Raw genomic sequence first — 21,659 nt, forward strand, 5'->3', positions numbered from 1 at the left:
CATATACCTACCAAACATCCCCACCTGTCCCTCTATTTCCCTACCACCTACCTATACTAGTGACAATTTATAATGGCCAATTTACCTACCAACCTGCAAGTCTTTTGGCTTGTGGGAGGAAACCGGAGCACCCGGAGGAAACCCACGCAGACACAGGGAGAACTTGCAAACTCCGCACAGGCAGTACCCGGAATCGAACCCGGGTCCCTGGAGCTGTGAGGCTGCGGTGCTAACCACTGCGCCACTGTGCCGCCCTAGATAGGTGCTTGATGGCCGGCACAGACACGATGGGCCGAAGGGCCTGTTTCTGTGCTGAATGACTCTATGACTCGATGACCTCCTCCAGCCCCTCCAATCCTCCCGATCTCTGTAACCTCCTCCATCCCCTGCAACCCTCCCTATCTCTGGAACCTCCTCCATCCCCAACAACCCTCCCTATCTCTGGAACCTCCTCCAACACTCCCTATCTCTGTAACCTCCTCCAGCCCCTACAACCCTCCCTATCTCTGTGACCTCCTCCAGCCCCTACAACCCTCCCTATCTCTGTGACCTCCTCCAGCCCCTACAACCCTCCCTATCTCTGTAACCTCCTCCAGCCCCTACAACTCTCCCTATCTCTGTAACCTCCTCCAGCCCCTACAACCCTCTCTATCTCTGTAACCTCCTCCAGCCCCTACAACCCTCCCTATCTCTGTAACCTCCTCCAGCCCCTACAACCCTCTCTATCTCTGTAACCTCCTCCAGTCCCTACAACCCTCCCTATCTCTGTAACCTCCTCCAGCCCCTACAACCCTCCCTATCTCTGTAACCTCCTCCAGCCCCTACAACCCTCCCTATCTCTGTAACCTCCTCCAGCCCCTACAACCCTCCGAGATCTCTGCGCTCCTCCAATTCCGGCCTCTTGAGCATCCCCCGATTTTAATCGCTCCACCATTGGCGGCCGTGCCTTCAGCTGCCTAGGCCCTAAGCTCTGGAATTCCCTCCCTAAACCTCTCCGTGTCTCTCTCTCCTCCTTTAAGGCTCTCCTTAAAACCTCCCTCTTTGACCCAGCTTTTGGTCACCCCTCCGTAATATCTCCTTATGGGGTCAAATTATGTTTGATTCACGTTCATGTGAAGCATCTTGGGATGTTTTACTATGTTACTGCGCTATATAAATGCAGGTTTTTGTTGCCCGATTTGAGTTGACGTCCTATTCCTTGCTGCCTCCTCAGGTGAATATCGGCCTGTTGGTCTTGTCCGCCACCGGGTTCCTGTTGCCCGGCTACTTGTGGTACCACCGTCGGAACGTCCTGAAGTCCAAGGGGTCGCAGGGCCGGGGTTCGGAGGTCACGACGGCAGCAGCGTTGGAGCTGCCAGAGGCAGCCCCCCTCAACAAGCTTCCTGGCGAGGCCTGCGGCAACGGCCTGCTACCAAGCAGCGAGACCTCGGCCTAGTCTGGGCGTGCCTGGGCCCCTTTCTCTCCCTTCCCCTGTTTTGATTGAACCCGAAACCCGGCGCGCCCCCTTTCACCATCCCGCCCCCGCCCTCCTCCACGTGGGACACGCGCGTGTCCGCCGACACACGTGTGAGGAGATGCAGGCCTCTGTTGCCGTGGAAGCGGGAGTGATGGGAGGACGTTGCCGGGCTGATTTAATTTGGCGCCATTTGTAGTTAGGCCCGGTTTTTTCCTTCCAGAATGAGCTTTTGAACCCTGTTTTATATTTAAAACAGAAAACAAAGGCACTGTATTAATATTTTTATTGATATTGCTCTACATACATGAAGATATATATTTTTTTGCCCACAAAAGAACGCTACGGATTAATGTAAAGAGACAATCTCCTTCCCCAGCACCGCCAAGTTTCCTTTTTTAGGCCTCAGTGATTTTTGCACGAACCTTATTTATTCTGTTCCATGAACGGAACGTGATATATACTTGGGTCATTAAAGGAGAGGTTGGGCGGACTATTACCTCAGGGACATTAATGCACGTCCATTTGTGCTATGACCACCGCCGCCCCCCCTCCCACTGACCGCCCACAAAGGACGTACTGACACGGGTTGTTTTGCAGGGTATGGTTGCCCCGCCAATGGCGGCCATCTTCTCCGGGGGAAATTACACTGCAGTAGGCCTCACCAAATAGGAATCCTTTCTCCCGAGTGGGTCTGTGTGCGGTGGCTGGAGTTCAAATCCCACCGAGGCCTCCCTCTGGTACGTCAATGCCTCTTAAAGGGAGGAGATCTGCCAGCTGTACCCGGTCTGGCCTCCATGTGACTCCAGACGCACAGACTGTGAACGGCCCTCTGAAACGGCCGAGCAAGGGGCTCCGGGATCTGTGGGGCCCGGGCTCCTTGACCCGTAGGCTGGGAACACTAATTGGGCTGGACTCCCAAGAGCTGCCAATCCTTGTGGGATGGTCTCCCGGACTCAGAATCCGAGTGCAATTCAGTTCAATGGGGAATACATTTCAAATACCCTGAATAAAGGGTGGAATTTAATCGAGGAGTTCGAGAAGTTTATGTACAGAATAACAGATACCCGGGACTGAGTTACAGACTGGAATCTAATAGAGGGGTTCGGGGGGTTTATATACAGAATAACAGATACCCGGGACTGAGTTACAGACTGAAATCTAATAGAGGGGTTCGGGGGGTTTATATACAGAATAACAGATACCCGGGACTGAGTTACAGACTGAAATCTAATAGAGGGGTTCGGGGGGTTTATATACAGAATAACAGATACCCGGGACTGAGTTACAGACTGAAATCTAATAGAGGGGTTCGGGGGGTTTATATACAGAATAACAGATACCCGGGACTGAGTTACAGACTGGAATCTAATAGAGGGGTTCGGGGAGTTTATATATAGAATAACAGATACCCGGGACTGAGTTACAGACTGAAATCTAATAGAGGGGTTCGGGGGGTTTATATACAGAATAACAGATACCCGGGACTGAGTTACAGACTGGAATCTAATAGAGGGGTTCGGGGAGTTTATATATAGAATAACAGATACCCGGGACTGAGTTACAGACTGAAATCTAATAGAGGGGTTCGGGGGGTTTATATACAGAATAACAGATACCCGGGACTGAGTTACAGACTGGAATCTAATAGAGGGGTTCGGGGAGTTTATATATAGAATAACAGATACCCGGGACTGAGTTACAGACTGAAATCTAATAGAGGGGTTCGGGGGGTTTATATATAGAATAACAGATACCCGGGAGTGAGTTACAGACTGAAATCTAATAGAGGGGTTCGGGGGGTTTATATATAGAATAACAGATACCCGGGAGTGAGTTACAGACTGAAATCTAATAGAGGGGTTCGGGGGGTTTATATATAGAATAACAGATACCCGGGAGTGAGTTACAGACTGGAATCTAATCGAGGGGTTCGGGTGGTTTATATATAGAATAACAGATACCCGGGAGTGAGTTACAGACTGAAATCTAATAGAGGGGTTCGGGTGGTTTAACTCTAGAATAACAGATACCCGGGAGTGAGATACAGACTGGAATCTAATCGAGGGGTTCGGGGGGTTTATATATAGAATATAAGCATGCAGGGGCAGCAGGCAGTTCAGAAGGCCTATCGACCTTCATAGCAAGAGGATTCGAATACAGGAGCAAGGATGTCTTGCTGTAATTATACAAGGCCTTGGTCAGACCACATCTGGAGTATTGTGTGTAGTTTTGGTCTCCTTACCTGAGGAAGGATGTTCTTGCTATGGAGGGAGTGCAGCGAAGGTTCACCAGACTGATTCCTGGGATGGCAGGACTGACATATGAAGAGAGATTGGGTCGATTAAGGCTTGTATTCGCTAGAGTTTAGAAGAATGAGAAGGGATTTCACAGAAACCTACAAAATTCTAACAGGACTGGACAGACTAGATGCAGGAAGGATGTTCCTGATGGCGGGGGAGTCCAGGACCAGGGGTCACAGTCTAAGAATAAGGGGTGAGCCATTTAGGACTGAGATGAGGAGGCATTTCTTCACCCAGAGAGTGGTGAGCCTGTGGAATTCTCTACCACAGAAAGCAGTTGAGGCCAAATCATTAAATATATTCAAGAAAGAGTTAGATATAGTTCTTGGGGCTAAAGGGATCAAGGGATACGGGGAGAAAGTGGGAACAGGGTACTGAGTTTGGACCATCAGCCATGATTGTATTGAATGGCGGAGCAGGCACGAAGGGCCAAATGGCCTACTCCTGCTCCTATTTTCTATGTTTCTATGACTAATGAATATCTGGGAGTGAGTTAAAGGCTGGAATCTAATGTATATATTTGTGAATGATAGCTACACACTTTGAGTCATAGTTGTTTATGTCCCCTGCCCCTGATCACTGTCCAGTGACCCATGGGTTAGAGAGAGAGAGGGGAAATCAGCCAGGGTTCCTGCTCCTGATCACTGTCCAGTGACCCCTGGGTTAGAGAGAGAGAGGGGAAATCAGCCAGGGTTCCTGCTCCTGATCACTGTCCGGTGACCCCTGGGTTAGAGAGAGAGGGGAAATCAGCCAGGGTTCCTCCTCCTGATCACTGTCCAGTGACCCCTGGGTTATAGAGAGAGGGGGAAATCAGCCAGGGTTCCTGCTCCTGATCACTGTCCAGTGACCCCTGGGTTAGAGAGAGAGGGGGAAATCAGCCAGGGTTCCTGCTCCTGATCACTGTCCAGTGACCCCTGGGTTAGAGAGAGAGGGGGAAATCAGCCAGGGTTCCTGCTCCTGATCACTGTCCAGTGACCCCTGGGTTAGAGAGAGAGGGGGAAATCAGCCAGGGTTCCTGCCCCTGATCACTGTCCAGTGACCCCTGGGTTAGAGAGAGAGGGGAAATCAGCCAGGGTTCCTGCTCCTGATCACTGTCCAGTGACCCCCCCCCTCGCTAGACAACGCCTTGAAGACAAGCAGCGTGATGCACATTCTGGTTCAATGTCTGCCAGCCCATGAGTGCCAGGTTGTGTGTGTTTATCAGCAGCCGTGAAACCGTGAGTGCACACTGAGGAGAGAATGAATATGTCGGTGGGATATTCACCTTCGGTGTGCATCACTCCCGGCTGCAGTTCTCTCCTCAGTTGAGCTGCACACAGAGACATCCTCCAGTAGCGGTCACTGAGGGGGGTTTAAGATGAGAGCATCGGGTCGGGGGGGGGCTTCCATGTAACAGTGTGTCAATCCGGTTCTGTGTAAAATCCACGGGGCAGGTACATTGGGATGACTGCAGTGTTGGACTCCAGCTGTGTCTCTGTCTGTTAAAGGGAAATCAAGTGCCATGTACATCTTCAAATAAAACGTCACTCTGTCATTCCTGACTGACTTTTATTCTGTGTCTAACTTCTTAATACATCGCATTCAACCAGGACAGGTACAGTACGGGTTAGATACAGTGTAGAGCTCCCTCTACATTACCCTGACAGTGTGTCCCCCCCACTTTATACCCAGTGTTAGCATCGAGTGCTCCCAGGACAGGTACAGTACGGGTTAGATACAGTGTAGAGCTCCCTCTACATTACCCTGACAGTGTGTCCCCCACTTTATACCCAGTGTCAGCATCGAGTGCTCCCAGGACAGGTACAGCACGGGTTAGATACAGTGTAGAGCTCCCTCTACATTACCCTGACAGTGTGTCCCCCCACTTTATACCCAGTGTCAGTATCGAGTGCTCCCAGGACAGGTGCAGTACGGGTTAGATACAGTGTACAGCTCCCTCTACATTACCCTGACAGTGTGTCCTCCCCCACTTTATACCCAGTGTCAGTATCGAGTGGTCCCAAGACAGGTACAGCACGGGTTAGATACAGTGTAGAGCTCCCTCTACATTACCCTGACAGTGTGTCCCCCCACTTTATACCCAGTGTCAGTATCGAGTGCTCCCAGGACAGGTGCAGTACGGGTTAGATACAGTGTAGAGCTCCCTCTACATTACCCTGACAGTGTGTCCTCCCCCACTTTATACCCAGTGTCAGTATCGAGTGCTCCCAGGACAGGTACAGCACGGGTTAGATACAGTGTAGAGCTCCCTCTACATTACCCTGACAGTGTGTCCCCCCCACTTTATACCCAGTGTCAGTATCGAGTGCTCCCAGGACAGGTACAGTACGGGTTAGATACAGTGTAGAGCTCCCACTACATTACCCTGATAGTGTGTCCCCCACTTTATACCCAGTGTCAGCATCGAGTGCTCCCAGGACAGGTACAGCACGGGTTAGATACAGTGTAGAGCTCCCTCTACATTACCCTGACAGTGTGTCCCCCCACTTTATACCCAGTGTCAGTATCGAGTGCTCCCAGGACAGGTGCAGTACGGGTTAGATACAGTGTACAGCTCCCTCTACATTACCCTGACAGTGTGTCCTCCCCCACTTTATACCCAGTGTCAGTATCGAGTGCTCCCAGGACAGGTGCAGTACGGGTTAGATACAGTGTACAGCTCCCTCTACATTACCCTGACAGTGTGTCCTCCCCCACTTTATACCCAGTGTCAGTATCGAGTGCTCCCAGGACAGGTACAGTACGGGTTAGATACAGTGTAGAGCTCCCTCTACATTACCCTGACAGTGTGTCCCCCCCACTTTATACCCAGTGTCAGCATCGAGTGCTCCCAGGACAGGTACAGTACGGGTTAGATACAGTGTAGAGCTCCCTCTACATTACCCTGACAGTGTGTCCCCCACTTTATACCCAGTGTCAGTATCGAGTGCTCCCAGGACAGGTACAGCACGGGTTAGATACAGTGTAGAGCTCCCTCTACATTAGCCTGACAGTGAGGTTTTACTTTGAATTGGGAATTGGACTATTTTTTTCCCCGATTCGCTATCTGGAGAGAATGGTGAGTTGGGTGCCCTTCGGGCTGTTCCGTTGTTTTAGGACAGGCCTTCCTCTGACCTTTAACCTTCTCACTTGGAGTATTCCTGCCTCCAGTTTTTGCAATGCGGATGAAAAGGTACTGAGTGGGAAAGCCTGCTCAAGGTGGAATCATGTTCCCATGTGTGACTCTGTCCTAATCATTCCTCATTTTCTTCAAAAGTTGCCGGGATCAAAACAGATAGGACAGGATCCCGAGGCCGAGTCAGCCCTCAAATTGCCTGGGCTCCAGTCCCAGGCTGACTAGGCCTCAGGATCCTGTCCGATCTGTGGACTGGTCTGTGTGTGTTACCCGCCGTGTTAATTAAACTTCAATTTTACGTTCAAATTGAACAGGAGGTATTGTACATTGTCTTATCATTTTAACGTTCCTGGGCATTGACATTAAGGTCATGAAGTCTGACCCTGAGCCCTCCCTGTTCCAGGTCAAAGGGTTAATCCCCGCTGATAGGAAACAGGCTGCCCAGTGTGGGTTAATAGGAAGCGGGTGGATGAGACTGCGTTAGTAGGAACTGGTGATGCCAGCATTTCTGGTTTTCAGTCCACTTCCTCATTGCTTTGCCTTCCTGTTCTGCACTCGATGAGGTGGTTTCGGATGGAGAGTCAATGTTTGAAAGTTATCCTGAGCAGGAATAAATCAGCTCGCTGCACCTTCTCCCCTGTCCTGTGTGAGAATCAGGTATGTCTATTGCTCCTTGAACCTGAATCCTCCAACATTCTCTGAGGACAGGGGACCCTGCCCTGAATATCTGGACAGGAGGGAGAGGGAGGGGAAAGGACAGAGGAGCTGAGAGAGAGAGGGGGGCGGGGGGGAATGTTAGAGAGAGGGATAGAGAGAGGATCAGAGAAAGAGATAGGGTGAGGTGGGGACCAGGTCGAGACAAGAGAGGGAGACAGCAAAGGACAGAGAAAAAATCAGGGAGATAGACACAGGGACGTGGTGAAGCAGTTCTGACAGAGAAACAGAGAGTGCATGAGACTCAGTGACAGATAAACAGAGCGAGTCAGAGAGATATAGTGGAAAAGAAAGCAAGAGAGTAGCAGGGGACAGCGAGAGAGATAGAGGGAGAGGGACAGAATGAGAGGTAAAGAGACATAGAAGAGGTGGTGGCGCAGTGGTAATGTCACTGGGCTAGTAACCCAGAGACCCAGGCTAATGCTCTGGGGACATGGGTTCAAATCCCACCACGGCAGATGGTGAAATTTGAATTCAATTAATAAATCTGGAAATAAAAAGCTAGTCTAATGATGGCCATGAAACCATTGTTGATTGTTGTAAAAACAAACGTCTGATTCACAAATTTCCTTCAGGGAAGGGAAATCTGCTGTCCTTACCTGGTCTGGCCTACATGTGACTCCAGACCCACAGCAATGTGGTTGACTCTGAAATGGCCTTGCAAGTCATTCAGTTTGGGCAATGAATGCTGGTCCAGTCCACATCCCAGGAACGCATTTTATAAAAACACAGAGAGGAAGTGAGCAGAGAGAGAAATGCAGAGACAGCTGACCTCTGCTGTTGCAGATTGGAACCAGAGCTGCAAAATTGGTGTGTTAGTGAAAGACATGGAGTGTCTGTGTTCCTCTGTGTGTGTGTGTGCAGCACTCCCTCAGTACTGACCCTCCGACAGTGCAGCACTCCCTCAGTACTGACCCTCCGACATTGCAGCGCTCCCTCAGTACTGACCCTCCGACAGTGCAGCACTCCCTCAGTACTGACCCTCCGACAGTGCAGCACTCCCTCAGTACTGACCCTCCGACAGTGCAGCACTCCCTTTGTACTGACCCTCCGACAGTGCAGCACTGCTTCAGTACTGACCCTCCGACAGTGTAGCACTCCCTCAGTACTGACCCTCCGACAGTGCAGCACTCCCTCAGTACTGCTGACCCTCCGACAGTGCAGCACTCCCTTTGTACTGACCCTCCGACGGTGCAGCACTGCTTCAGTACTGACCCTCCGACAGTGTAGCACTCCCTCAGTACTGACCCTCCGACAGTGTAGCACTCCCTCAGTACTGACCCTCCGACAGTGCAGCACTCCCTCAGTACTGACCCTCCGACAGTGCAGCACTCCCTCAGTACTGACCCTCCGACAGTGTAGCACTCCCTCAGTACTGACCCTCCGACAGTGCAGCACTCCCTCAGTACTGCTGACCCTCCGACAGTGCAGCGCTCCCTCAGAACTGACCCTCCGGCAGTGCAGCACTCCCTCAGTACTGACCCTCCGACAGTGCAGCCATCCCTCAGTACTGACCCTCCGACAGTGCAGCGCTCCCTCAGTACTGACCCTCCGACAGTGCAGCACTCCCTCAGTGCTGACCCTCCGACAGTGCAGCACTCCCTCAGTACTGACCCTCCGACAATGCGGCACTGGTGGTTTTGGTGGTGTTACGTTCACTAGGTGATGAATCTTTATACCTAGATCTGCTGTAATGTTCTATGTTCTATCTCATGTCTCCTGTGGTGACAACCGAGATAGGGTGTCTACCAGCACCATTTCTTCTCCTGCCGTATATTTCAGAGTAAAATCATAACTCTGAACTCTCGAGAGTAATCTTTGCAGTCTGGCTGGTGCTTTACATAAATTTTTCTTGTAGATCTGCTCCAGTGGATGATGATCACTCTCCACTGTGAACTTTCTCCCATAGAGATATGTGTGGAACCTCTCACATCCATACACGACTGCCAAAATCACTCTTTCTGTGTTGGCATATCTTGTCTCAGCTGATGTTGGAGCCTCGGATGCAAATGTTATTGGCTTTCCCTCTTGTACCAGGGCTGTTCCCAGTCCTTTTGTGGAAGCATCTACCTGCAGAGTGAACGGTTTCTTTCTGTCACACTATGACAGACTTGTCTCCTTGCAGACTACCTTGTTGAGTTTGTTGAAACTCCATGTCATGTGACTCTGACCACTGGTACTCTACAACTTCTTTCATCAGCTCCCGCAGGTTTCCTGTGTGATCCGACATGTCTGGAATAAAGGAGCTCATGTATTGGATCAAACCACGGAAATTTCTCAACTCTCTCTTATCTCTTGGGGCTTCCCATCCCAGAGACGGCTGAGATTCTTTCAGGAACTCGGCTTAACTCCGTCAGGTGTGCACACCATTCCGATAGAACTGGCATTCTAAAACCTCCACAATGCCTTTGTCCGCGTTTAGCTTCATCCCGGCTTTCCTGGTTCTCTCCATGGCTTCATGTGGATGGCTGTCATGAACATCTCCCATCTACCCCATATATCGGAATATCACCTGCTGTGCCCACTCCTCCTTTGCATCCCCGGTATGTCTCGTCTACTTTCTGTTGGAACACGTCCTGGCTCACTTTGAGGCCAAAAGGCGGACGCAGGAATTTGTACCGTCCAAAGGTTGCGTTGAATGTTGTCTGGCTTCACATTCCAGTAGCCATTTCCGGCATCGAGCTTGCTGAAAACTTTTGCCCCTGCCCAGCGCTGGTGTGATTCCTTCCGGTGCGGGGATAGGGCAGTGAACCCTCTTTATTGCTTGGTTAAGATCTTTGGGATCTAGGCAAATTCTTAGCCATCCATTTGTCTTCTCTCTCACCACGACAGAAGTTACCCAATCTGTAGGCTCTGTGACGCTGGCGATCACCTTCTTTTCTTCCATTTCTTGGAGCTCTCTTTCAAACTTTCCTTTTTTTCTTTTTTATCCAGTGAAGAACAGCTCTGGAGGTTTTGGACGACAGATTCACTGCCGTTTTAAGATCGAAGGAGCAATGGCAAAGCCCTGATACAATTCCTCGGGTGGAGAGTTCAAAGCCAACTTGAATCTCGGCCTACATGTGTCTTCAAGCTGGTGGTCTTAGGCAGGGCCTTTACTCTTCATGGGCATAGGTGTTTTCCTCCCTTTTTTCTGCTCAGGATGTGCCTTATTAAAACCCCTTATCAGAAGCCTCGTTTCTGTCATGTGACCAGAGCATTTCTTCCCATTGTCCTCATAAATGGTTTCTGCTGGTTAGGCCATTGTCATACAGTGAAGTCACTCATCCACATACCATCTTGATAAAATAGAGCTTTTCACACCCATTTTCTGGATTTCATGTTCGCAGCCGAGCAGACTGCAACAGAATTGTGAATCCAGTTTTTAATTAGTTGAAGATATGCAGCCATTAGCACAGGAATGGTTGCTTGCATTATAATGGCTTTGCCAAGTCTTGTCTAGACATGAAAATTAGCTCGGGGCTCTTACAGTTCCAGGTGTATTGGCAGGAAAGCGAAGGTTACCTGACCTCTCAATTCTATTTTGTTTGACAGCAAAGTGTCTGTTTTGGGTTTATACTTTATAACTTTATATTTATAATTCATAAGTTCATACGGCATGACCGTGACACTGCATTTTTCAATCTTATTCTGCAATTGTCAATTGAGGCATCAAGTCACAGAGTTATACAGCACAGAGACAGGCCCTTCGGCCCATTGTGTCTGCTGGCCATCAAGCACCTACCTATTCTAATCCCATTTTCCAGCACTTGGCCCATAGCCTTGTATGCTATGACGTTTCAAGTAATCATCTAAATACTTAAATGTTGTGAGGGTTCCTGCCTCTACCACCCCTTCAGGCAGTGGGTTCCAGATTCCAACCACCCTCTGGGTGAAAAATATTTCCTCAACTCCCCTCTAAACCTCCTACACCTTACCTTAAATCTATGCCCCCTGGTTATTGACCCCTCCGCTAAGGGAAAAGGTTTCTTCCCATCTATCCTATCAATGCCCCTCATAATTTTGTATACCTCAATCAGGTCCCCCCTCAGCCTTCTCTGCTCTACGGAAAATAACCCTAACCTATCCAGTCTCTCCTCATAGCTGAAATGCTCCAGCCCAGGCAACATCCTGGTGAATCTCCTCTGCACCCTCTCCAGTGCAATCACATCCTTCCTATAGTGTGGTGCCCAGAACTGTACACAGTACTCCAGCTGTGGCCGAACTACTGTTTTATACAGCTCCATCATAACCTCCCTGCTCTGATATTCTATGCCTAGGCTAATAGAGGCAAGTATCCCATATGCCTTCCTAACCACCTTATCTACCTGTGCTGCTGCCTTCAGTGATCTATGGACAAGTACACCAAGGTCTCTCTGACCTTCTGTACTTCCTGGGGTCCTACCATCCACTGTATATTCACTTGTCTTGTTAGTCCTCCCAAAATGCATCACCTGTCACTTCTCAGGTTTAAATTCCATTTGCCACAGCTCCGCCCATCTTACCAGCCCATCTATATCGTCCTGTAATCTAAGGTTTTCCTCCTCGCTATTTACGACACCACCAATCTTCATGTCATCTGCGAACTTACTGATCGTACCTCCTACATTCACATCTAAATCATTAATGTACACTACAAACAGCAAGGGTCCCAGCACCGATCCCTGTGGTACACCACTGGTCACAGGCTTCCACTCACAAAAACAATCCTCGATCATTACCCTCTGCCTCCTGCCACGAAGCCAATTTTGGATCCAATTTGCCAAATTGCCCTGCATCCCATGGGCTCTTACCTTCTTAACCAATCTCCCATGTGGGACCTTATCAAAAGCCTTACTGAAGTCCATGTCGACTACATCAACTGCTTTACCCTCATCTACACATCTAGTCACCGCCTCAAAAAAGTCAATCAAGTTAGTTAGACACGATCTCTCCCTGACAAAGCCATGCTGACTATCCCTGATTAATCCCTGCCTCTCCAAGTGGAGATTAATCCTGTCCCTCTGAATTTTTTCCAATAGTTTCCCAACCACTGATGTTAGACTCACCGGCCTGTAATTACCTGGTTTATCCCTACTACCCTTCTTGAATAATGGTACCACATTCGCTGTCCTCCAGTCCTCTGGTACCTCTCCTGTGGCCAGAGAGGATTTGAAAATTTGTGTCCGAGCCCCTGCTATCTCCTCCCTTGCCTCACATAACAGCCTGGGATACATCTCATCTGGGCCTGGGGATTTATCCACTTTTAAGCCCACTAAAACAGCTAATACTTCCTCCCTTTCAATGCTAATATTTTCAAGTATATCACAATCCCCCTCCCTGATCTCTACACCTATGTTGTCCTTCTCCAAAGTGAACACAGATGAAAAGTAATCATTTAAAACCTCACCTCTGTCCTCTGGCTCCACACACAGATTGCCACTTTGGTCCCTAATGGGCCCTACTCTTTCCCTGGTTATCCTCTTGCCCTTAATATACTTATAAAATGCCTTAGGATTTTCCTTTATCTTGCCCGCAAGTGTTTTTTCATTTCCCCTCTTCGCTCTCCAAATTACTTCTTTAAGTACCACCCCTACACTTTCTATACTCCTCTAGTGCCTCTGTTGTTTCCAGTACTCTGAGTCTGCCATAAGCCACCTTTTTTTTCCCTGATCCAATCCTCAATATCCCTTGACATCCAGGGTTCCCTGGACTTGTTGGTCCTACCCTTCACCTTAACAGGTACATGTTGGCTCTGAACTCTCACTATTTCCTCTTTGAATGACTCCCACTGGTCTGATGGAGACTTTCCTACAAGTAGCTGCTCCCAGTCCACTTTGACCAGATTCTGTTTTATCATATTGAAATAGGCCTTCCCCCAATTCAGTACCTTTATTTCTAGCCTGTCTTTCTCCTTTTCCATAACTACCTTAAATCTTACAGAGTTATGGTCACTATCCCCGAAATGCTTCCCCCACTGACACTTCTACCACTTGTCTGGCTTCATTCCCTAGGATTAGGTCCAGTACTGCCCCTTCTCTCGTAGGAGTTTCTACGCACTGGCTCAAAAGCGCTCCTGTATGCATTTTAAGAATTCCGCCTCCTTTAAGCCTTTTGCACTAAGACTATCCCAGTTGATATTGGGGAAGTTGAAATTCCCTACCATTATTACCCTATACTTTTTACACCTCTCTCAGATTTGCCTACATATCTACTCCTTTATCTCTCCCTGACTGTTTGGGGCCCTGTCGTACACTCCCAGCCAAGTGATTGCCCCCTTTTTTGTTTTTAGGTTCCACCCATATGTCCTCATTTGAGGAACATTCTCAGATATCATCCCTCCTTACTGCAGTAATTGACTCCTTGATCAATATTGCAATGCCACCTCTTTTACCCCCTCCCTTGTCATGTCTGAAGATTCTATACCCTGCACATAGGCACCAATGATATAGGTAAAAAATAGGATGAGGTCCTAGAAGCAGAATTTAGGGAGTTAGGAGCCAAGTTAAAAAGTAGGACCTCAGAGGTAGTAATCTCAGGATTGCTACCAGTGCCACGTGATAGTCAGAGTAGAAATGAAAGAATAGTCAGGATGAATGCTTGGCTTGAGAGATGGTGCAGGAGGGAGGGGTTCAGATTTTTGGGACATTGGGACCGGTTCTGGGGGAGGTGGGACTATTACAAATTGGACGGTCTACACCTGGGCCGGACTGGAACCAATGTCCTTGGGAGTGCTTTTGCTAACGCTGTTGGGGAGGGTTTAAACTAATGTGGCAGGGGGATGGGAACCAAATGAGGAGGTCAGTGGACAGTAAGGAGGTAGTAACTAAAGCCTATAAGGAAATAGATAATGAAGTCAGCGTGACTAAGGGGAAGAGTAGGCAGGGAGCAGATGATAAATGCAAAGGGACTGGTGGTCTGAGGTGCATTTGTTTTAATGCAAGAAGTGTAGTAGGTAAGGCAGATGAACTTAGGGCTTGGATTAGTACCTGGGAGTATGATGTTATTGCTATTACTGAGACTTGGTTGAGGGAAGGGCATGATTGGCAACTAAATATCCCAGGATATCGATGCTTCAGGCGGGATAGAGAGGGAGGTAAAAGGGGTGGAGGAGTTGCATTACTGGTCAAAGAGGATATCACAGCTGTGCTGAAGGAGGACACTATGGAGGACTCGATCAGTGAGGCAATATGGGCAGAACTCAGAAATAGGAAGGGTGCGGTAACAATGTTGGGGCTGTACTACAGGCCTCCCAACAGCGAGCGTGAGATAGAGGTACAAATATGTAAACAGATTATGGAAAGATGTAGGAGCAACAGGGTGGTGGTAACAGGAGATTTTAGTTTTCCCAACATTAACTGGGATTCACTTAGTGTTAGAGGTCCAGATGGAGCAGAATTTGTAAGGAGCATCCAGGAGGGTTTTATAGAGCAGTATGTAAACAGTCCAACTCGGGAAGGGGCCATACTGGACCTAGTGTTGGAGAATGAGCCCGGCCAGGTGGTTGAAGTTTCAGTAGGGGACTACTTTGGGAATAGTGATCACAATTCCGTAAGTTTTAGAATACTCATGGACAAAGATGAGAGTGGTCCTAAAGGAAGAGTGCTAAATTGGGGGAAGGCCAACTATACCAAAATTCGGCAGGAGCTGGGGAATGGAGATTGGGAGCAGCTGTTTGAAGGTAAATCCACATTTGATATGTGGGAGTCTTTTAAAGAGAGGTTGAATAGCGTGCAGGAGAGACATGTTCCTGTGAAAATGAGGGATAGAAATGGCAAGATTAGGGAACCATGGATGACTGGTGAAATTGTGAGACTAGCTCAGAGGAAAAAGGAAGCATACATAAGGTCTAGGAGGCTGAAGAAAGACGAAGCTTTGGAAGAATATCGGGAATGTAGGACCAATCTGAAACGAGGAATTAAGAGGGCTAAAAGGGGTCATGAAATATCTTTAGCAAACAGGGTTAAGGAAAATCCCAAAGCCTTTTATTCATATATAAGGAGCAAGAGGGTAACGAGAGAAAGGATTGGCCCACTCAAGGACAAATGAGGAAAGTTATGCGTGGAGTCAGAGAAAATGGGTGAGATTCTAAATGAGTACTTTGCATCGGTATTCACCGAGGAGAGGGACATGACGGATGTTGAGGTTAGGGATAGATGTTTGATTACTCCAGGTCAAGTCGGCATAAGGAGGGAGGAAGTGTTGGGTATTCTAAAAGGCATTAAGGTGGACAAGTCCCCAGGTCCGGATGGGATCTATCCCAGGTTACTGAGGGAAGCGAGAGAGGAAATAGCTGGGGCCTTAACAGATATCTTTGCAACATCCTTAAACACGGGTGAGGTTCCGGAGGACTGGAGAATTGCTAATGTTGTCCCCTTGTTTAAGAAGGGTAGCAGGGATAATCCAGGTAATTATAGACTGGTGAGCCTGACGTCAGTGGTAGGGAAGCTGCTGGAGAAGTTACTGAGGGATAGGATCTATTCCCATTTGGAAGAAAATGGGCTTATCAGTGATCGGCAACATGGTTTTGTGCAGGGAAGGTCATGTCTAACCAACTTAATAGAATTCTTTGAGGAAGTGACAAAGTTGATTGATGAGGGAAGAGCTGTAGATGTCATACACATGGACTCCAGTAAGGCGTTTGATAAGGTTCCCCATGGTAGGCTGATGGAGAAAGTGAAGGCGCATGGGGTCCAAGGTGTACTAGCTAGATGGATAAAGAACTGGCTGGGCAACAGGAGACAGAGAGTAGCAGTGGAAGGGAGTTTCTCAAAATGGAGACGTGTGACCAGTGGTGTTCCACAGGGATCCGTGCTGGGACCACTGTTGTTTGTGATATACATAAATGATTTGGAGGAAAGTATAGGTGGTCTGATTAGCAAGTTTGCAGACGACACTAAGATTGGTGGAGTAGCAGATAGTGAAGGGGACTGTCAGAGAATACAGCAGAATATAGATAGACTGGAGAGTTGGGCAGAGAAATGGCAGATGGAGTTCAATCAGGGCAAATGCGAGGTGATGCATTTTGGAAGATCCAATTCAAGAGTGAACTATACAGTAAATGGAAAAGTCCTGGGGAAAATTGATGTACAGAGAGACTTGGGTGTTCAGGTCCATTGTTCCCTGAAGCTGGCAACGCAGGTCAATAGAGTGGTCAAGAAGGCATACGGCATGCTTTCCTTCATCGGACGGGCTATTGAGTACAAGAGTTGGCAGGTCATGTTACAGTTGTATAGGACTTTGGTTCGGCCACATTTGGAATACTGCGTGCAGTTCTGGTCGCCACATTACCAAAAGGATGTGGATGCTTTGGAGAGGGTGCAGAGGAGGTTCACCAGGATGTTGCCTGGTATGGAGGGCGCTAGCTATGAAGAGAGGTTGAGTAGATTAGGACTATTTTCATTAGAAAGAAGGAGGTTGAGGGGGGACCTGATTGAGGTGTACAAAATCATGAGAGGCATAGACAGGTTGGATAGCAAGAAGCTTTTTCCCAGAGTGGGGGATTCAATTACTAGGGGTCACGAGTTCAAAGTGAGAGGGGAAAAGTTTAGGGGGGATATGCGTGGAAAGTTCTTTACACCCAGGGTGGTGGGTGCCTGGAACGCGTTGCCAGCAGAGGTGGTAGACGCGGGCACGATAGCGTCTTTTAAGATGTATCTAGACAGATACATGAATGGGCAGGAAGCAAAGAGATACAGACCCTTAGAAAATTGGCGACAGGTTTAGATAGAGGATCTGGATCGGAGCAGGCTTGGAGGGCCGAAGGGCCTGTTCCTGTGCTGTAATTTTCTTTGTAATATTGAGCTGCCAGTCCTGCCCTTTTCTCAACAGACCCAGTGATCCAGGAAGCTAAAGCCCTCCCTCCTGCACCATCTCCTCAGCCACGTATTCATCTGCTCCATCCTCCTCTTCCTATCGGCACACCTAATTCCTGTCTGAGGCCTTGAAATTCATTTCTGTAGATCCGATGATTTAATTTTGGCTGGAGACGGATGCTGAATCTTTCAAAGATTTTGTCTGGGTTTTTGCTGTCCTCTTCACTCAGCGCCCAGCTCTTCGACAAATTTAATCCCTAATCTCCCGCCCACTGAAGGGCATAGCTGACCCTCCGTTCATTGCTAGTGCCTTTTAGAAAGCTAGCGAATGTCAATCTGCGCTTTTGTTTCAACTTCTCAAATGCCTCTACTACGTCAGCCGCACCCCAGTTCATTCTGGACTGTCGCTGTACATTCATTGCTCTGCCGACCGACATTTCATTTTTTTGCATGATTCACTCAGTTTCTTTCTCTCTCTCTCTCTCTCTCTCTCTCTACCCCTGGCGGGAGAGATGGTGGTATAGTGGTAACGTCACTGAACAAAGTAATCCAGAGGCCCAGGCTAATGACCTGGGGAACACACCACGACAGCTGGTGGAATTTAAATGTAATTAATAAATTCAATTAATTAATAAAAATCTGGAATTGGAAGCTAGTCTCAGTAATAGAGCCGTGAAACTACCATCGACTGTCGTGAAAACCCATCCGACTCACTCATGCTCTTTAGGGAAGGAAATCTGCCGTCCTTACCCGGTCTGGCCTGCATGTGACTCCAGACCCACACCAATGTGGATGACTCTGAAGTGCCCTCTGAAATGGCCTGGGAGGTTGTCAAGGGCAATTAGGGATGGGCAACAAATGCTGCCCTTGCCAGTGATGCCCACGCCCCATGAAAGGGTGACTAAATAAAAAAATAAATGACACTACTTTGTGTCTTTTTTCCCCCAATCTAATTCAGCATTGCATTCATTTAAAATGTGTCATTTACTCACAGACACCTGCTGCCACCATATTATGTCTCCTGGTTCCCATAAGTTAGAAATGGCCACACTTTAGATTTGGAAAGGCTGGAGCTCTTTGTTTATTCAAAGTGACTCCCGACAACGCAGTGGCCCGCTGATGCCATCAGTCCGCACCAAGCTGCGCATGTGGGCAAATGGTCCCCTGCGCTCTGAAATGCCGCACATGCTCAGCCTATGTCATGCCTTGCCAGGACTAAGCGGTGCATGCGCAAGAAAACGCTCACCTCCACCCTTGGCCTCTCACTCCAGGTCACTCTCTGCCCGCTTCCCATCCACCCCCCCCCCCCCCCCAGCCGCTTGCTCCTCATTTCCCTTGCCCCACCCCGCCACCGCGCTCTCCGGCTGCTCGCTCCCTGCTTCCCCCATCCCTCCAGATGCTCGCTCTCGGCCGCGGCCCACACCGCTTGTCTCCTCTCGGACATTCACTCCAACGTTCGATGGGCCCCCACCGCGCCGCCAAAAAGAGGCAAGGCGGGCCGTGAGGAGTGACGGGGCGGCGGGGCACTGAAACCTCACAGTAGTACAGAGGGTGTGCAGCACTGTCAGAAGTGCTGTCCTGATGAGACTTTAAAAAGGGCAATGTTCTCCGAGTATCGAACTTTTTCAGTGTGTGCTGCAAGTTGTTTTTCTGTGATTAATTGAGCAGCGCCATCTTTAATCCTGGCAGCTGCCTGAACGTCACAGATTGTGACGTTTCAGTGGAGCAGGCTGCATTTGTGCATGTGCTAGTGCAGCGCCACCTAGTGGTCAGCAAGCGCAGTCTTGTTTATTTCATATAGCCCGCCATGCTGCTTGGTAGGAAATGCCATGAATGTGGTCCCCTGGAACATTTACACATAACAATTAGTTCCTAGCTAATTAGTTCCAAGCTCTTTACAGATAATATAACAGTAGACAACATGCCTCTTGTCCAGTCACTTCCCATCTACGTCCGTGACTCATCTCATGCCCTCAGTCACTTTAACAGTTTACAATTTCCCGGCCCTCTCCACCTCCAATTCACTATGGACGTCGGATCTCTCTACACCTCCATCCCCCACCAGGACGGTCTGAGGGCTGTCCGCTTCTTCCTTGAACAGAGGCCCAACCAGTCCCCATCCACCACCACCCTCCTCCGCCTGGCTGAACTTGTTCTCACATTGAACAACTTCTCCTTCAACTCCACTCACTTCCTCCAAATAAAAGGTGTTGCTATGGGTACCCGCATGGGTCCTAGCTATGTCTGCCATTTTGTGGGCTGTGTCGAACATTCCTTATTCCAGTCCTACTCGGGCCCCCTCCCTCACCTCTATTTCCGGTACATTGATGACTGTATCGGTGCCGTTTCCCGCTCCCGCCCCGAACTGGAAAACTTCAACTTTGCTTCCAATTTCCACACTTCTCTCTCCTTCACACGATCCATCTCCGACACTTCCCTTCCCCCCCTTGACTTCTCCATTTCTGGGGATAGGCTTTGCACTCGTGTTTAGTATAAGCCCACCCACTCCCACAGCTACCTCGACTACACTTCCTGTAAGGACTCCATCCCATTCTCCCAGTCTCTCCATTTACATTGCATCTGTCTGGACGATGCAACCTTCCACATACCAGTGATTCTGACATGTCATCCTTTTCCCTCAGCCAAGGATTCCCCCCACTGGAATTGACAGGGCCCTCCACCTTGTCCGATCCATTTCCCGCACTTCTGCTCTGACCCTTCCCGTCCCTCCCAGAGCTGCGACAGGGTTCCCTTTGTCCTCACTCTCCATCCCACCAGCCTCCATCGGATCATTCTCCGCCATTTCCACCACCTCCAGCGTGATGCCACTGCCAAACACATCTTCTTTTCCCCTCCTCTTTCAGAATTCCGAGGATTGGGAGGATTTTAGAATACAGCAAAGGAGGACCAAGGAACTGATAAAGAAAGGGAGAATAGAGTATGAATATAAACTAGCAAAAAACATTAAAATGGACAGTAAAAGCTTCTACATGTACGTAAGAAGGAAACATTTGGCTGAGACAAATGTGGGTCCATTACAGGCAGAGTCAGGAGAATTTATAATGGGGAATAGAGAAATGGCAGTGAAGCTAAATGATGACTAATTGTGTCTGTCTTCACTGAGGAAGATACGAGCAATCTCCCAGAATTAGAGATCCAAGGGATTGGGGGAATGAGGAATTGAAGGAAAGTAATATTAGTAAGAAGGTTGAATTGGAGACATTAATGGGGCTGAAGGTTGATAAATCCCCAGGACCTGATATTCTACATCCCAGAGTGTTAAAAGAGGTAGCTATGGCGATAGTGAATGCATTCCATATAGTTAGGGGATTGATACTGTTATCTGCAGTAAAGAGTGAGAGCCCAGATGGCTGTGTTGCCTGCCCGGTGCCAGGGTTTGGGACATCTGTTCAAGGCCGGAGAGGAACTTAGAGTGGGAGAGGGAGGAACCAGTCATCGTGGTCCATGTAGGTACCAACGACATAGGCAAGACAAAGAAAGAGGTTCTGCATAGTCAGTATGAGGAAACTAGGCACCAAATCAAGGAGCAGAACCTCAAAGGTAATAATCTCTGGATTATTACCTGAGCCACATGCAAATTGGCATAGGGCAAATAATATTAGAGAAATTAATGCGTGGCTCAAAGACTGGTGTGGTAGAAGTGGGTTTCGGTTCGTGGGGCACTGGCGCCAGTACTGGGGAAAGTGGTGGCTGTACTGTTAGGATGGTCTACACCTGAACCGTGCTGGGGCCAGTGTTCTAGTGAGCTGCATAACTAGGGAAGTAGAGAGGATTTTAAATTGAATAGTGAGGGCAAGGGATCAAATTTGGAAAGATATGGTAAATCAAGGAGTAGAGACAAGGCAAGAGAGAAAGGTATTGATATAGGAAATGATAAACAGACTGTGACAGGAAGGGATGGAGCGTACAAATCTAAGAGTAAATCAACAGATAAGGCTAGAGGTTCCAAAAATAGCAGAAGGACAAAACTAATGGCTCTGTATCTGAATGCATGCAGCATTCAAAACAAAACAGATGAACTGAGAGCACAAATAGAAATAAATAAGTACGATCTGATAGCCATTACAGAGACATAGCTGCAGGACGACAGAGATTGGGGCCTGAATATTGAAGGGTACATGGTATTTAGGAAGGACAGGAAGCTAGGAAAAGGTGGAGGGGTAGCTGTGTTAATTAGAGTCATAGAGTTATACAGCACAGAACAGGCCCTTCGGCCCATCGTGTCTGTGCCGGCCATCAAGCACCTAACTATTCTAGCCCCATTTTCCAGCATTTGGCCC

At 48.6% G+C, this 21,659-nt stretch overlaps 1 protein-coding gene across 1 annotated transcript in view; it reads left to right on the plus strand.

Moving 5' to 3' along the window:
* Window positions 1–5,284, plus strand: part of slc43a1b (solute carrier family 43 member 1b) — a 98,054-nt gene extending 92,770 nt beyond the window's left edge. Inside the window, 1 exon segment of the mRNA XM_068059822.1 lies at window positions 1,214–5,284. Coding sequence (XP_067915923.1) covers window positions 1,214–1,435 — 222 coding nt within the window. The 3' untranslated portion in view covers window positions 1,436–5,284.
* Window positions 5,285–21,659: the final 16,375 nt, after the last annotated feature.

The sequence above is a fragment of the Heterodontus francisci genome, chromosome 28, assembly GCF_036365525.1.
Source record: "Heterodontus francisci isolate sHetFra1 chromosome 28, sHetFra1.hap1, whole genome shotgun sequence".
Classification (NCBI taxonomy): Eukaryota; Metazoa; Chordata; class Chondrichthyes; order Heterodontiformes; family Heterodontidae; genus Heterodontus; species Heterodontus francisci.